A 17,588-nucleotide genomic window follows, 5' to 3' on the forward strand; every position below is an offset into this window, starting at 1 on the left:
GACACAGCTGCCGAAGGTAGCAAAAAGCACTGTGCAAGGATGGAGTTGACCACTGGACTAGAGCTGCCTTTGCATGGCAAATGCTTGGGTGCTTACTTCGTGTCAACAGAGGGCTTGATTAAGCTAAGTATGGGACAGCTGGCAGTTCCCTGCTGCCCTCTGAAGAAAACTTAACACAGTGGATGTTTTCTTTCTCCCCTTTCATAGAATCTCAAGGCTAGAAGCACCAAGGATTCAAAAGAGCAGACGACGAAAAACTCCTTAGAAAGTAAGTAGTGCACCCACAGACTAGGTTGGCAGAATACTTTCCTTTCTCTTGAGCTGGGCTTTCAGCCCTGCAGTTGTGTGGGTTATATGGGTCTACCAAGCAGTGCAGCTCATGTGGGACCTGTCATTTTCCTTTCTCCACAGCTCTCCTTTACAAGCCAGTGGACCGAGTCACACGCAGCACCCTTGTGCTCCATGTAAGTTGCTTGGAATGTTGATGCTGCCGTCACTATTGCAGTGAGCAAGCTGGGAATGAGCAGACAGGGAAGCCTTGAGGTTTATATACAATGGGACTCATAATAGTTGCAAAAATATGTAGCCAAACAGCCATACCACAGGCAAAGATGGCATTGTGCTCCCCCCCCCCTTTCCCAATGTGTTGAGTGACATTGTGGTTTTTTAAAAAAAGATAAAGGTAAATCTTCCTTTTCGAATCCTCTTTGGGGGTGTCTGTTTTCAGAGTGGTCTTTGTGTAGGGCTACTGCTTTTGCTCAGACCCTCCATGTAGTGCAGGAGGGCCATGATCCAGTCTCCCAGCATTTCCACAGGCAGTCATGGAGGAAGTGGTTTTTCTTTAACCCTTGTCTCCATTTCACAACACTGTTGCTGCTTGTGCAAAACCACATTTGATTGAAAGGAACAACATTGTGAGATTTGACGCTGGGTATCCTGTTCCCAAGACAAACTTCAGGAGAAGATGGTGCTTTGCTGGCCATTGAATATCGGGAAGCTTTATAAAGATAAATTCCCTTGGAAAAGAGTTGCTTGAAGTACCCTGGAAAATGCCTTTGCTGTGCCCCAGCTTCAGAACTGGGGTGGGGAACTTTCAGCTGCTCATTCATATCTGGGTTTAGCATGTTATCAGCTCAGGTTCCCAGCTGTGCTCTTGCTTACAGCTTAGACCCCCCTCCCCCCCAAACCCCTTTGTTTGCTGTTAAAAATACAAAGGGGGTATGGGTGTGTATTTAGGGTAGAAATTGGCTGCCCTAAGGGCTTGGCTTGGTTTCTTGATTCAAACAAACATTCAGAGCAAATGTAACACAGTACACTACTGGATTATAATACTCAAGCAGCTTAAAATTACCCCATGCCTACATAAACCTGGAAGCCAGACAAAACTGGGAGGTCTTTGTCACTTTTCTGAAAAGTCCCTGGATTTTGTCAGGTTCTGCCGGGAAGGAAGGTACTCAGCCCCCATGAAAGTTTCTCCTCTTCCACATCTGCCACAAGCCGCTTGCTCCTCACAGCCCTCTGTGACCTTCCTACCCACCTGCTGCCTCAGTCTCTCCAGTGCCCCATACACTCCCATGAGTTGTGTTCCTTCAGTTCCACCATCCCCAGCCTCCTTTCAAAGGTCTCTTGCTCCCCCAGATGACCCTAACCTTTGCTGCCGCTTAGTCCTGAAACAGCCTACCCTTTTTTCTTCCTTCCTTCCTGATAAATGTTGAGTTGTTGCCTCCTTGGAACGGGCCCTGTCTTCTTTTGCTTATGTTGATTGGTAAAGATCCATCTGCAGTAACAGGACTGTAATGGTGGTGATGAAAGATAAAGTGGTGGCTGGAAGATAAAACTGCTGCCGCTAAGGTGAGCCTGTGTGTCTCTCCTGCCGGGGCCAAGGAAGCCCTGTTGATATGAAGCTCCTTGTACTTCCAGCTGCCATTCTCTGAACTTTTTCTCTTCCTCTTGGCGCTGCAGGATCTACTGAAGCATACTCCTTCAAGCCACCCTGACTACCCTCTTCTTCAGGATGCACTCCGCATCTCCCAGAACTTCCTGTCTAGTATCAATGAGGAGATCACACCCAGGAGACAATCCATGACAGTCCAAAAGGGAGAGGTGAGTGCTCCAGTCCTGCTGGCACCTTTTGGGGTGCAGTGTTCTTATTTGGGGGGTGGCACCCATGCACATCCACACACAACTGTTTTCTTTCTTTATGTCTACTGTACTGGCTGCAAGAGAATATGTGTCTGTGAGAGTGTGGGATTAGGGCTCAACCAGCATTTGGGAAGGGAATTAGACTAGTCCTGGTGACAGGAATGGAACCTTGAGGGCAGCCTTCCCTAACCTGGTGCCCTCCAGATGTTTTGGACTACACTTCCCACTGGCTGGAGCTGATGGGAGTCTCTCTAAGCCCTACCTGGAGATCCCGGGGATTGAACCTGTAACCTTCTGCATGCAAAGGATATGCTCTGCCACTGAGCTATCGCTCTTCCTCACTGTCATCACATTGTCCCCTCTAAGAAGTAGTATGCTGAACTAAAAGAATTCTCTTTTGTCTCACCTAGCAGGGTTCTTCTTAGGTTCTAATCTTAGGTGGCCTTTTTTGCTGCCTTCATCATTACCAGGCCTAAAATAATGTCCTGTGAAAATTCTCCCAGGTGCTTTCAGAGAAACTCCCATTTTCAGAGTCATTTCTACACCCATCTTTTGGGTGATTTAGTTCTTGAGGGACCTCTGGGTGGGAGCGGAGGGATGTCTAAAGTGTTTCCGTATTGAATGGGCTCTTGCTCATGCAAAACAACTATTGGAGCTTCATGTTTTGGATCTAGACTGGAGGGTACTTGGGTAGATGGGAGGTTCAGCCTTCAGAGCCTCTGGGTAGTGTTTGTGCAGTTAAACCCCAGAGATCCGGGTTCCAGTCTTGACTCAGTTAGAGAGGCTCTAAGCAAGTCACTGTGTTGCCACTATCTGTGAAATCTTGTGTATTAATGACCCTACATCGTGCAAGCAGTATTCGTGTAAATAGTGATTAATAATGGAAAGCTAGAGGCCATAGAAGGTTGCATTAAATGGGATGCTAATTGAACTGCAGCTGAAAATGCTGGCTGGAAGGGCTCTCATGTGGGAGAAGAGGGAGCCTGTTTATCTGCTAGTGTCTCAGGGTAGCATACCAGCTTTGAAGGGAGCCCTGTAGCATCCTAATGAGGTGAGGGCCAAGGCTGACTGGGAGAGAAGGGGAGGTGTTTGTATTCTCTGTGGTGAGCTGCTTCTTTGTCATTATTTACAACACTAGTAACGTCGGTGTGCCTTGAAGGGTGTGCTCTCGCTCTCTTGCTCTCTCACGTATGGAGGGTGGGCACTAGTCCTCAAAATGAGATGATTTATTTCCATGTTGCTGCAAAGCCTCTCCCCCCCCCAATTTTGCTTCCCCATCTGGCCCCTGGTGCTCCTCTTCCTTTTAATCTCTGCAACTGGAGCGCATTGCTCTGCTCAGCCTTTCTGTGCTGCTGCTGAGCTACAATGGGGAGCGAGACCCGCTTCCTTTGCTTTCCTCTCCTTGGTGCTTTTTGAGCTGAGGGAAGCAGCCCTTCTGGTGCTTAATCTCCCCAGTGATGGCCTGCTAATTGCGGCAAAGATGCGGGTGGGTGGCAGTGCAGGCCTACAGAGCTTGTTTAAGAGCCTCAGTCCCAGAGCTTGCCTGGCTTCTCTGCAACCATTGTGTCCACTCAGTGCCATCCAGTGGCGAGAGGCCTTTGTATGCAGAGGCCTTGTGGCTGAAACAGAAATAGAGGAGAAGCTCATTTACAGGTATAGAAAAATCTGCAGAAAAACCAAGGCAGCTGCCCAAGCAGAGGTGGCATCCATTGCATTAGGGCAGAATTCTTCATCATGGAAAATGCTTAAGGCTTCTTAGTAAAACCTGCTGGGGAAGGCTTTCCTTTGCGTATCATAGAATTGTAGAGTTGGAAGGGACCCTGAGGATCATCTGGTCCAACCACCTGCAAAGCAGGAATCTCAACAAAAGCATCCATGACAGGTGGCCATCCAACCTCTGCTTAAAAACCCCCAACGAAGGAGAGTCCACCATGTTCCCATTCCACTGTCGAACAGCATTTACCACCAGGAAATTCTTCCTGGTGTATTGTGGGAATCTCCTTTCTCATAACTTCAATCTGTTGGTTCAGGTCCCAACCTCTGGAGCAGGAGAAAACAAGCTTGATCCCCTCCATGCGACGGCCCTTTAGATATTTGAAGATGGCTACCATATTATCTCCTCTCAGTTCCTCTTTTCCAAGCTAAACATACCTAACTCCCTCATTAGGTTTTCACCCCGATAAGGTTTACTTGGAAGGCATTAGAAGCCAATACTTATTGGTTTGTTTTTCTGAAATATCCTAGCCATGTTATTAACAATTCATTTTGTATATTGTGAGAAGTTGATAGTCCAAGCAATTAGGCACATTAGTAAACCAGCAAAACTGACCTGGGCACCACACACAGTGCAATTAACTGCACACAGAACACGTCTGTCAAACCAAATTTCAGCAGAAGGAGGGAGCCCTTTGGAGACCAGAGAAAGACCTCTGTAGGCACATGTGCATCCAAATTGGCAACTGCTAGCTTACATCAGGATTCTACAGCTGCAGGTAGTTGTGAAAGCACCCAGGCTGACTTGCATGGACACCTTTCCACTGGGAGCATGTGCTTTGCAGATGGGTCACTTCCGTGGTTCCTAGCCATGATAGCTTTGCTGTGTCTCCACAGTTGGAGGCAGAAATGCTTCTGAATCCCAGTTGCTGAAAACCACAGGAGAGGAGTCTGCTCTGGTGGGTACCTGCTTGCAAGATTCCCCCTGGGGAATCTGGTTGTCCACTGTGAGAACAGGATGCTGAACTAAAAATGTGTCCCAGATGTGTCCTCTTTCGCTCAATCCAGCAGGCTTATGTTCCCTTGCATGTGCCGGAACTTGTGCAGTTGTCTTTTTCAGTGAGGTGGTGGAGCTCTCCCTTGGAGGCCCACTGTGATCTGCCTGCTTTGCAGGTGGAGGCAAGAGTGGGGGGTCTGATTGGGATGCTACAGCTGGGTTGGATATTGAACTGGCTTGTTGTTAGTGCTTCCTTTGGTCAGATTTACTTAGATACTTTTTTAGTTTGTACAACCTGATTGCAATGTATAAATTTAAAAATTGAGGCAACTTACAAAAGAATATTGAATATCTATATATAGAATAAAGCAGGGCTTTTCTGAACCTGCTGAGTTTTCTGTGCGAAAGCAAGTTGCGGGGAGGCAGGGAGTGGCTGCACAGTCCATTTAAAAAATGCGAAGGAGCCCAAATATTTCCTTTTGAACTTTGAACTTCTCATTCTCTGCACTGCAAGCAGAATCAGGAAGGAATCTGACCCTCTCTCAGTGTGTTATCTGGAACAGTCAGACCTCTCCTTTCCAGCTTCATTTTTGGATCCTTCGCTTCAAAATCCATTGTGTTCTCTCTGTCTCTGACAGCTTTTTGGCCCTGCTTTGGGAGCCCAGTATGAAAGCTGCACTCTACATATGCTTATAAGTCTTCTTCGTGATTTATGTTCAAAGACAAAGTCTTGGCCTTGGAAAGAGGCTTCCAGGCCCTGAAGGTTGCTGGAAATCCCTGGAGGGGAGACTGCTCTTGTGCTCGAATCCTGATTGCTGGTTTCGTGTAGGCATTTGGTTGGCTGCTGTGAGAACAGGAAGCTGGACTAGATGGGTCAATGGCCTTATCCAGCAGGCTTTTCTTATGTTCTTATGAAGCTGTCTTCTTTCAGTGAATGGCTGCTCTTTGAGAGGCAGGAAGGACAGGCTTATTCGTCTATATTTTGAAGGATGTTTTTGTTATATACTGAAGTTCTCACCCTGGGCCAGCAGGGGGATACTGTAGATAGTTATGCAAATGAAGGATCGAAAGTGACATTCAGTGATTGGATAGTTTGTATGCAAATGAAGGATCAAAAGTGACGTTCAGTGATTGGATAGTTTGTATGCAAATGAAGGATCGAAAGTGACGTTCAGTGATTGGATAGTTTGTATGCAAATGAAGGATCAAAAGTGACGTTCAGTGATTGGATAGTTTTAGAAAGTTGCAACAGTTACATTGTTCTGGAGCTCTATATGAGCAGGCTGACTGAGCTCCTCAGCTTTAGTTCTATTCTGGCCTCTGAATAAACAAGAGCTGTTTGAAGAATCACTGTGTCGTCTGAAATGTTCGCCCACAACTTAACAGTTTTCATCTCAGACAGGGGACTTCAAGACATCCCCAGGTGGGACACAGTGTTTATTTCCTTTCCCCAACCTTACTTTTTCTGGCTTCAAAGTCTCTCTTGGAAATGGGGCTTACCATTGTCCTTGTGCGAGTGGAAGGGCTAAGTGCAGAGCTGCTGAGAACCGTGTCCAGGAGCACCGGACTGACGATGAAACTGTACAGCCATGCCTATCAGTTTAAAATGCAGCACTTGAAAAAGGGCTGGTGTCTTGCCAGTACTTTCTAGATGGGGTGTGGCTTACAGTCAGCCTCCTGCAATCCTCGCTGCTGAGCAAGTGGAGGCTGCATCTTTGTGGGAGCTTGAATGCAACCTTGTTGTTTGCTGGCTGGCATTGTGGGCGCCCAGTAGGTCTCCTATGGATGTTCTGGGACTTACCAGGGAGTTTGCCTCTCCTCCCCCAGCGTCCCAGGAGCGAGTCGGCAAGGCCTTTCCCTTCCTCTCTGTGTGACGTGCTGAAACCCTCCCCTCCCTCCCTCCTGGCAAGATGAGTCACGGCAGTCAAGAAGGCATGACCCCAACACTGCCTCACAGGCTGACCGTTTGCCAGGAGCGGGAAGTCTTGATTGTTCTGATACTGCTATCTCCTCCCCCTCCTCAGTCACCAGAGCATGCTCATTTACTCACCCCAGTGCTCCAGGCCCTGCAAAGCACAACTGGGAGATAGAGACCGGCCAGAGGATAGCCCTGAACCACAGAGGGGATATTCCCCTAGCTCATTCCCTTGCCCTCAAATTGGCCACAGTCCAATGCAAGAACTGCTGTTACTAGGCTGTCTTCTGCTTCCACCTTGGCCTGAAAGTGATAGTTTCTGATTTGTGATTCAAGGACCCGCCACCCGCTTGGGGATAAGAAAGACACATGGACACAGTATATTAGGTTAATGGGCTAAAAAAGGCCACAACTTTATTGATTACAGCATGTGAGAGGTATTGGCTTAGGCACTGGATAAAACAACAGAGCGTGACTCCACCCCCCCAGGGAGGGGTGAGTCTAACCAGTGGCGTAGCGTGGGGGGTGCAGGGGGGGCCGGCCGCACCGGGCGCAACATCTGGGGGTTAGGGTTAAGGGGTGCAAATCCATGGGTTAGGGGGCGCAAATTACTTGCCTTGCCCCGGGTGCTGACAACCCACGCTACGCCACTGAGTCTAACAAGGGTTAACCACCAGTGGGAGGAGCCTGTTGATGCAAATACAACTGAAAGCTCCCCCTGATGTCACCAGGGGTCATGCCATGGCCCTAGCCACCAGCAAGGGCGTCGGACAGGATCCACGACCGCTGGATTCCTTTACTGGAATACCCATAAAGTGGAGGGGTAGGCGATGGCCACACCCTGCTCTCCAATACACAAACATATTCCAATGCCTAACTGCCAATACCTAAAAGTTGTGACGATTTGCTAAGAGGTAGGCGAAAAACCAAGTGGCCGGTGCCAATTTGCCAGTTGGATAAAAATTCCTACCAGGCCCCATGGACAACCAAGGCAACCAACCACAGGTCCATAGCAATGTCAAGAACCAAGCAATGAACTAAAGGGAGGGTCCAACGAAAACCAGCAGCGGAATGAATGGGAAGTGCTGCCGCGGCCACATGTGAGTAGCAAAACTTCGTCCCCAATCCTCCACCTGACTGGTTGGCTACCTGGGGGCGTGGCACGGCCGCTAGGCCAGCTGGGCAGGGGCTGGAACGCCCCCTGCCAACACAGGAAACAGCTCCTGCTCACAACTCCTCCCCTCTGTAAGGCAGAGAGGCTTTGCCTAATGAGGGAGCCGTCCTGGGTTGTTCCCCCTCACCTCATTCACGTTTACTCACAAACTTACTCAGCTTCCTGCATGTAGGAGCCAACCTGAGTCCAGGTGGCCAGTTGTCTCGTGGCTGCATAGGTCCAAATCATGGCTTGCCACATTCTGGAAAATATCAGCAAGGAGGGCTATGGAGAACAAGTGCCTGGATACCTATGGAAGCATCCATGCACCCAGTCCTGCATGCTGTATTCCGCTGAAGACCTTGCGCTAGATGTGTGAGCTGGCCCAGAGAATGACTGCACATGCACAGCAGACCATTACTCTATTTGTCTTGTGTTGGTGATGGGCAGAAAGCACAGCTGACCTTGCTCTGTAGGCACCTGGCACCGAACCATCCTCTCCAAGGGCAACTCTCTTATTTCCAAGCAGCCACAATGGAAAGGGGAGGGAGCAGCTGGGGATTGTCAGCATTGCTGCAGCGAGTGCCGTTGAAGCACAAGAACGCATTTGCACCTCAAGATGAAAACCTGCTTGGCAGCGTGGGCTCGTTCGCCATGCCCCAGAGGAGCAGAGCTTATTTGCTGTCTCCTCCATATTCATCTGCTCCTTAAAAATATTAAATGAGGGCTTTGGACTGCCAAAGAGGGGCCTTGCTTTATGGCCCTCTGCGACGGAATCCTCCCCTTCCTCAGAAGTTGACTGCAAAGCTCACCCGTGTGTATTCATCTGGCATCTTTAGTTCTACAGTCCTTGGGGGGAAATGAGCGCACATGGATGGCAAAGACATTAATGCAGGCTGGCATCTCTGAAGCATCTGAGTAGCAAAGGAAGCAAGGAGGCCCCTCCAAAATGGATTCTGCTTGTCCTTGACAGGGATGGAGACTGGAATTGTTTGCTAGCAAGCAGCTCCTAACCCTGACTGGACTCGGCCTTTTGCAAAAATACTTTAAGATGAGTCAGCCACAGGAGAGCCCAAGAAAGTTGTGGTAGCTTCAGTGCAAACTGTTATGTTGGAATAGACCCAGATCCAAAACATTTACTGTGGAAACTCTAGAGAAGAAGCTCCTGCATTATGTCTTCTGTCTTTGATACCTGAAGAATCATTGTTCTGTGAGAATAATTCCCACTGAAGCAAAAATAGTGGGGAACCTGCAACTTTTCACAAATAGGAGAGAATCTTAGAGGAAATCTGAATTACTGGCTCAAGAAAATATGTACAGATGGTGCTGTTTATATATTTGCTAATAAGGAGTGCGCTGTGAGTTGAGTTTGCAAACGACATCTGTTCTAAATGGATCTATACCTCTTAGCAGTGCTGTGTGCAATAAGAAAGCCATGGAGAACCTTTTAGTTAGCATATCCTTCCCTCCAAGGACTAGTCAGCATTCTGTACCAGACACCAATATTTACATTTGCTAATAAACTGCCATGTTTCTCTTTACCAAGCCTCTTCTGCTTTGTGCTGGTGGTAGATCTGGATACCTGCAATTTTTATATTTGCCAATAAATGAGGGATCCCCTTCCTTATGTCTTCTTTGTCCTAATAGCACCCTGAAACCTATATGTCCCTTAGAAAGGCTAACCCAGTGACACTTGCAGAGCTCCCCCTGAGGACAGACTATGGAGGGCAGGCTTTTTTTTGCCTACCTTGACATCCAGCCTGGAGAAGAACTTTCTAGAGTACTCTAATGCTTGCTTATAGCCTTGTAATGTTCTTGTGCATCCTAATAAAATGTATTGCCCTACACTGGCTTTGAGCTGCTAGTATAGGCAAAGCCATTTGGTTAAAAAGGGTAAGAGTTTTTGCCAGTTTGTGAAGTTGGAGAATAGTTTTATGCTGCCCTCTGCTGGCCTTTATAGTAAACTCATTGTGAAACAGCTGCAGATAATATTTGCTTTTATGAAGAAACTAGGAGTGGGTGCCCAGTTGTACCTCCTTTCTGGAAGAAAACAGAAATAACTTGGTTTTGGACAAATCCTTGGAGATAGTTGATGCTAACACTATAATTAGCCACATACCTATCCAATAAGTTTTTTCAGAAGGGCAGAAAATGTGGGCTTCACCAAACCACACTAGCAGCAAAATGAATAATCTCTGGAATTCCCAAGCCACACTGGGTATTGCAGGCTGCATGTAGGAGCCCCTGCAGCTGGCAACACATGAGAAAGTAAGTCCTGTTCCAATAAGATACAAAAAGAAGTAGGCTTTCAGGGAGTTTGGAGATCTTCCAGAAGGCCTGTCCACATGTTGTTGTTGTTGTTGTTTAGTCGTTTAGTCGTGTCCGACTCTTCGTGATACCATGGACCAGAGCACGCCAGGCACTTCTGTCTTCCACTGCTTCCCGCAGTTTAGTCAGACTCATCCTGGTAGCTTCGAGAACACTATCCAACCATCTAGTCCTCTGTCGTCCCCTTCTCCTTGTGCCCTCCATCTTTCCCAACATCAGGGTCTTTTCCAGGGAGTCTTCTCTTCTCATGAGGTGGCCAAAGTACTGGAGCCTCAGCTTCAGGATTTGTCCTTCCAGTGAGCACTCAGGGCTGATTTCCTTCAGAATGGAGAGGTTTGATCTTCTTGCAGTCTATGGGACTCTCAAGAGTCTCCTCCAGCACCATAATTCAAAAGCATCAATTCTTCGGCGATCAGCCTTCTTTATGGTCCAGCTCTCACTCTTGTACATCACTGCTGGGAAAACCATAGCTTTAACTATACGGACCTTTGTTGGCAAGGTGATGTCTCTGCTTTTTAAGATGCTGTCTAGGTTTGTCATTGCTTTTCTCCCAAGAAGCAGGCGTCTTTTAATTTGGCGGCTGCTGTCCATATATGTAGACACAAAATTTGTACAGAGACCATGACGGCTGCTGTTCATTGAGCATTCATTCTTAAAATGTTTCTACTGAGGTTATATGACATTATGTCAAGTGATTGTTGTACTCCTTGTTCCAGTGCATTTTCCAGTTACTTTCCTCACTGCAGAAGTCTGATTTTTTAAAAACAAAACCCAACAGCAACAGTTTTGTTGCATAAGGGTGCTGAACACAGTTTAATTGTGCAGCCTAAATTTGCTTATAATTTTTTTTTAATTTTGTCAAATAGTGACTCTCTCAGTTCTTGGGACCCTTTGCCAAATGACACCTTCAACGGAGTCTGGAGACACAATGCAAAATCTAGAACCGTTCAAACCTGCCTTTTGCTTTCACTGTTAATGGCCCACCATATTATCATGAGTCCCTTTGTGAAACTTTTGGGTTGATATTGAAGGCCAGCCATTGTAAACGCTTTAAACTAGCTGAGAGCTTTGGTCTATTATGCTGGTGCTGTGGTGCCCCAAGGTTAATTTCTTTGCTGTTTTCTTCGTTGTTGTGTTTTATATTCTCTTCATCTTGTGTAACTTGAAAATAGCAGCAAAACACTTGCCTTCTATTCATTTGATCTTTTACCATTACTTACCTACTTAAATCCTTATTGGACTAATTAATTACTATATATTTTCTCATTCACGTCGTGATAAATGGTTGAAAGGCAGATAGATATAAGGCTATCACTATAAATGAGGTTAGTAGATCTGGGGAGGAACCATAGGGGGCAGTTAGGGAAGGGAATTGTTTAAAGCTTGTGAAAGCCATTATCATCATCATCATCATCATCATCATCATCATCATCATCTAAAGAGAAGGACAAAGCTAGCAATGCAAGGAAGTTGCAAGTTACAAGGCAGATTCCCTCCTGAAGCTGCCTGTCCTTGAATGAATTCTGATACAAACGTTGTGGTTGCCACATGGAAATGCTTCAAAATAACAGTAACTGTACATGGGAACAGTATTCCTTGCCAGCTGCTTATCGTCATGTGGAGGGTCTGTGCAAGCCAGTATCTGCCAGCGAGGTGCCACCCTGGCATCAGAGGTTCTCACCATGTGACTGAGCTGGAAAACATAAGCCGCCTTGCGCTTTGTCAGACCCACTCAACTGCATGGACCAGTTCCTCAATTACATCCAGTTGCCCCCAACTTCTACCCTGTGCTGAATCCTTCCTTGGTCCGATCCTGTAGCTCCTTTTCACATCTTTCTTCTCCAGTTCCCCAGCACCTTTCTTTCATAGGAACATAGGAAGCTGCCTTATGCATAGTGAGGCTACTGGTCCATTTACCTTAGTATTGTATACACTGACTGGCAATGCCTCTCCTGGGTTTCAGACGGGGCAATTCCCAGCCCTATGGGGAAATGTTGGGGATTGAACCTGGGACCTTCTGCATGCAAGGCAGATGCTCTACCACTGAGCTATGGTCATTCCCATGCCCCATCACCCACACCAACTTTTGTCCATGGGCCTTCCTCATTACAGCAAGTCTAGGGAGCCTGTTAGTGGGCCCCTGCTAGGGTATTGTGGGGAGGGCCTTCATCTGATGCCCAGACAGGCCAGCTCTTGATGCTGGCCTTGGCAGTGGCCAACATCTATCACTTATCCCAGTCTCCATTTCTGACCCTTGCCTCTCCGTTCCTTTTTTTGGCAGCACCGTCAGCTCATGAAGGACAGTTTCATGGTGGAGCTTGTCGAGGGAGCCCGTAAGCTGCGCCATGTTTTCCTCTTCACCGATCTGTTCCTGTGTGCCAAGCTCAAGAAGCAGATTGGAGGGTGAGGCTCTTCTGCGTGGGCTCCATGTGAAGGACCATGTGTATACATTGCATAAGGGAGTGGGGAGGAAAATATTTAAGAACAGCTGGGCAACTGCCAGGTGCAACAGAGGCAAAGCACCAAACTGGAGCAGAAGTGATCCTCCCAATGGAGAGGCCAGCCCTTGTTCTTCTCCAGCTCAGATGCCTCTGAACATGTGCAAGGCGCCTTTCCATTACCTCTGAGAAACTGCAGACAACCAGATTAGGAGAGAGGACTTCCACTTAAGAGGGTGCAACTGCCAAGCATGTTTGAGCTCCTCTCTTTGGTTTGGAACCTCCCAGATTGAATGCTGTCTGTGCTGCTGCATAGGGGCCTGCCCTTGGAAGCTGGAGCTGGCACAGAATCCAGCTTCTAAGTATGGCAGTGCTGGTGGTAGTACACCATATAGCAGAAAGAGCACACAGTGGTACCTTGGTTTTTGAACAGCTTAGTTCTCGAACGTTTTGGCTCCCAAATGTCGCAAACCTGGAAGTGGCTGTTCCTGTTTGCGAACTATTTTTGAAAGCCAAACGTCCAACTGTCTTTCCACGGCTTCTGATTTGCTGCAAGAGCTTCCTGCAGCCAATCTGAAGCCGTGCTTTGGTTTTCAAATGTTTTGGAAGTCAAACGGACTTCCGGAACGGATTCTGTTCTACTTCCAAGGTATGACTGTATATGTCAGTTAGAGAGCCATGCACCTCCTCACACTGGCCACTTCCATGGAAACCCAAGTTTATTTTCTTGCATTTCAACACATTTTTCCTGACTCGGTTGTTAGCATTCATCTCAGGAAAATGAACATGTGAAAGGCTTCCAAAGGCCAGATGGGTTTTGCAGCATTCTGGAAGGTGTTTAGGCAAGTTGTCAAAAGGAAAGATTCCTTTTGTAGTATGGGCCTGTAACGCTGGAATGCAAAAGGCAGGGAGCGGATTACCCTGGCTAAACTTTGGGGCTGCTTCAGGGAGGAGGACATCGTCCTGCAAGTCTGTGGGGGATAAGCTGCTTAAGGGGAGCAGAGGGGCAAGCTGGCTAACACTCTGCTTTCCTACTTGCAGGAAAAGCCAGCAGTATGACTGCAAATGGTACATTCCACTCTCAGACCTCAGCTTCCAAATGGTGGACGATTCAGAGGCAGTGCCGAACATCTCCCTTGTGCCAGATGAGGAGCTGGATGCTATGAAGATCAAGATTTCTCAACTGAAGAGTGACATCCAACGGGAAAAAGTAAAAGCAGAGGGGAGGAGGAGAATAAGAAATATGAATAGTGCTTGGCAGTTAAATCTGTTTTCAATGATATATTAACAACCTTTCCAGCAGCCTCTGTAAGAGGCGTAGGATGAGAGGTACTGATTTGCCTCACTGCATGGCTTTGTAGGGATTTGAACTAGGAACTTAAGTTTCATAGCCAGTGTGCTACTCATTGGGCTTGCATTTATGCCTCCCCCACCCCTTTTCAGGGAGCAGCTGGCAGTACTGCTACCCCACCGCCAATTGCTCAGCTAAGCATTCCTGCAACAAAACAGCCTTCCCAGTCCTGCTTGGGTTGTGCTCAGCCCAGTCAGCTGGTATGAAGAGCCCCATGCACATTCCTGAACTGTTCAAAAGGCAATATAGTGTGAGAGGCTTTCTGCTGTAGGAAAGATTGGCTACACTTTGAGCCAAACTCAGAATTAGGGATGGTCCACTTCGAGCATCCAGAAGTGTGAACACTGTTTAGCTGCTGCCTCGAGCTCACATCCTTCTCATTGAATGGCTGAGTGGTGGTGGTGCTAGTAACAGTGGCAAGAGCAGGCAATGATGAGTGTGGAGCTCTCACGGGGGGTATCCTCCACTCCTTCCCTAGCACCCATGTGAGTGAGGGATGCTATGGCTGCCAGGGGAGTCCCTTTCACATGTTTGTTGGGCTCCTCATTCCAGGAGCCCTGAGATGGGCAGTTTCCAGGCTGGGTTGTAGGAGCAGAGTTCTGGGTTAAGGATGTAGGTGAGGGTCACATGGGCAGGAAGCATAATGCCAGATAGAGCATAAAGGTAAATGTAAAGGGACCCCTGACCATTAGGTCCAGTCGTGACCGACTCTGGGGTTGCAGTGCTCATCTCGCTTTATTGGCCCAGGGAGCTGGTGTACAGCTTCCGGGTCATGTGGCCAGCATGACTAAGCCACTTCTGGCGAACCAGAGCAGCGCATGAAAATGCCGTTTACCTTCTTGCCAGAGCGGTACCTATTTATCTACTTGCACTTTGACGTGCTTTCGAACTGCTAGGTTGGCAGGAGCTGGGACCGAGCAACGGGAGCTCACCCCGTTGCGGGGATTCGAACCACCGACCTTCTGATCAGCAAGCCCTAGGCTCAGTGGTTTAACCCACACCATTTATTATTGTTATTATTATTATTGATTAAGCTTGTTAATTGCTTTATACAATTAACTCAGCAACTTACAAATGGCAAAAGGTGCAATAAAACATATGAAAAACAAAATAATTAAAAGGTAATCAAGCCATGAAAACAATCTCTCCATCTCCTAAGAGAAGTCACACCACCCTAAAGAGCCCCCAAAGGAATACCGCCAGGAGCTGCAAAGGAAAACGCAAATAGAAGAGAAACCTCTTTGCATGGTGCCAAAAATATGTCTGTGCCAGTGCTAGGCAAACCTCCCTGGGAAGAGAATTTGATAGTTAGGGGGCTACTACTGAAAAGGCCCATTGCTTTGTTGGCATGGGCAACTTTGTATGGGGAAAGATATTCCTTGGGGTCCTGAACCATGCAAGGCTTCATAGGTTAAAACCAGTACCCCCACTTCTGGTTTAAGGAACCTAAATATTGAGATTCTTGTGAACGTCAAGTTCCTGCATCTGTTGAGTTGTAAAAGAACATGATCTCATTTCCTCTTGGTTTTTTTTCTTCCTCAGAGGGCTAATAAGGGCAGCAAGAATATGGAGAGGTTGAAAAAGAAGCTTTCGGAGCAGGAATCCTTGCTTCTACTGATGTCTCCTAACATGGCATTCCGAGTGCATAACCGCAATGGCAAGGTGAGAGGCCTTGTGGGCATCTCAGCTCATTGGCAAAGAATGGGGTCTGAATGGGGCTAAACAGAGGAATCATGAGAGGTGGAGTTTTGTTCATGGCGTCTTGCACATGCCCCATAAAAACTGAGTGAACAGAGCATGCCTGTTGCGCACTTAATGCTCACTACAGAAGCAGCAAAATGAATCAATGGCTGTTTTCATTTATTATTATTATTATTATTTATTAAATCTGTATACTGCCCTGTATCCAAAGATCACAGGGTGGTTCACAACATAAAATTTACTCCCATAGTATAATGAATGCAAAAAAGACCATTATCTCTGAAGCTGAAGGTTGGCAAATTAGAACATTAAGCCCAGCTGCTAGTTAATGACGCAGGATCTTGTGATCTTTTGGGAGCTCTTTGTAATTGAACAGAATATGGGCAGAGCTGATGGCAGGCTGTGTAAACCCTTGCAAGGGAAACAGACTCTGGATTAAATGCTCTGTGCACTTTGTACCCTCAAAGACAGATGGCTTTGCTGACGTCATGCAAGTCTTAGCTGTTAATGTTGACACTGTTGAGACCTTCACCAAGATTTTCCAAACACCGGGAACTATTTTCTTCACATGCCACGAAATATATGCATTTACAGTGGTACCTCGGGTTACATACGCTTCAGGTTACAGACGCTTCAGGTTACAGACTCCGCTAACCCAGAAATAGTACCTCGGGTTAAGAACTTTGTTTCAGGATGAGAACAGAAATCCGGCGGCAGCGGAAGGCCCCATTAGCTAAAGTGGTGCTTCAGGTTAAGAACAGTTTCAGGTTAAGAATGGACCACCGGAACGAATTAAGTACTTAACTCAAAGTACCACTGTATAGAAAAAACATTTCAACACTACCTGAAGTGAACAACCTGGCAAGAAGGCAAGTGTGCAAATGGCTGATTTCTTTTGAGTCAAAACTTGTAGAGTAAGACACATGAAGTTAATTTTTACTGTCCAGGAAAATGCTGTTAGTCTTGCAGAAAATTAAGTAAAAATTGGGTGGCAGGGATATATGTTGGCTGTATTATGAACTTTGTATAATCTTATTTTAACACTGTAGATTGTTCTTTTTGTACATAGTTTAGCTGTTGGATAAGGCAATATAAAATAAATAATCCTTGGGCCTCTTTTTCTCTGTCACTCAGAGTTACACATTCCTCATCTCATCTGACTACGAACGTGCAGAGTGGCGTGAGATCATCCGGGAGCAGCAGAAGAAATGTACGTGCCTATGCTCTGACTTCCCTAGGTGTGACCAGCAGGCATCCTGGGCTTGGAGAAATCAGAGGGGGAATCTTGGGGCTGACCCTTCTGCCTGTCTAAGGCTGAACATGCCACTCTTCTGTGTGAGGGTTGCCGAATGTCCCATGTATAGATATGCGGCCTTTCTTGACTGTGGTCTGGGTCAGATACAGATGTGTTTCTGTGAATCAGCACCTTCCAGGTGCTTCCCCTCCACTCCAGCGAGACCCCAAGGATGGGGACTCCCAGCATGCTGTCCTCATGTAGGAAGAAACTCTGTGCTCAGTATTGATGCAGTGACACTACCTAGTCCAGCCATCATTCCCAGTAAGGAGCAGGTAACTTGTTGAGGGAGATCTCCAGGTTTATTAGAAGAGGGCCTTTCCTCTGTGAGAAAAGGCTTCTGCGTGATTCCCACATGTGGCAAATTGTTTGGTAGGAGTTGGCTATCTGCTTGACCTTTTCTAGGATAACCGGGAATCGTAGTATTCTATTCCCAGGATCATTTCTGAGGATCCCTTATGGATGTCTTTGTGGCAATAATACTCAAAGCAAAGAGGTCAGCATTACACCTTTCTTCCCAAGTTTGCAGGAGATTAAAAGCCCATTCTCCTCTGAA

The 17,588-nt window shown here is 47.0% G+C and overlaps 1 protein-coding gene across 1 annotated transcript in view; it reads left to right on the forward strand.

Annotated features, from left to right (window-relative positions):
- The window catches only part of BCR (BCR activator of RhoGEF and GTPase), a 90,400-nt gene that overhangs the window by 51,605 nt on the left and 21,207 nt on the right, over positions 1-17,588 (forward strand). The window contains exons 6-12 of the mRNA XM_079956401.1: positions 208-268; positions 412-464; positions 1,963-2,103; positions 12,530-12,651; positions 13,728-13,896; positions 15,580-15,699; positions 16,873-16,948. Coding sequence (XP_079812527.1) covers positions 208-268; positions 412-464; positions 1,963-2,103; positions 12,530-12,651; positions 13,728-13,896; positions 15,580-15,699; positions 16,873-16,948 — 742 coding nt within the window. The remainder of the gene's footprint in view (positions 1-207; positions 269-411; positions 465-1,962; positions 2,104-12,529; positions 12,652-13,727; positions 13,897-15,579; positions 15,700-16,872; positions 16,949-17,588) is intronic.

Source organism: Podarcis cretensis, assembly GCF_951804945.1.
Source record: "Podarcis cretensis genome assembly, chromosome: 16".
Taxonomy (NCBI): domain Eukaryota; kingdom Metazoa; phylum Chordata; class Lepidosauria; order Squamata; family Lacertidae; genus Podarcis; species Podarcis cretensis.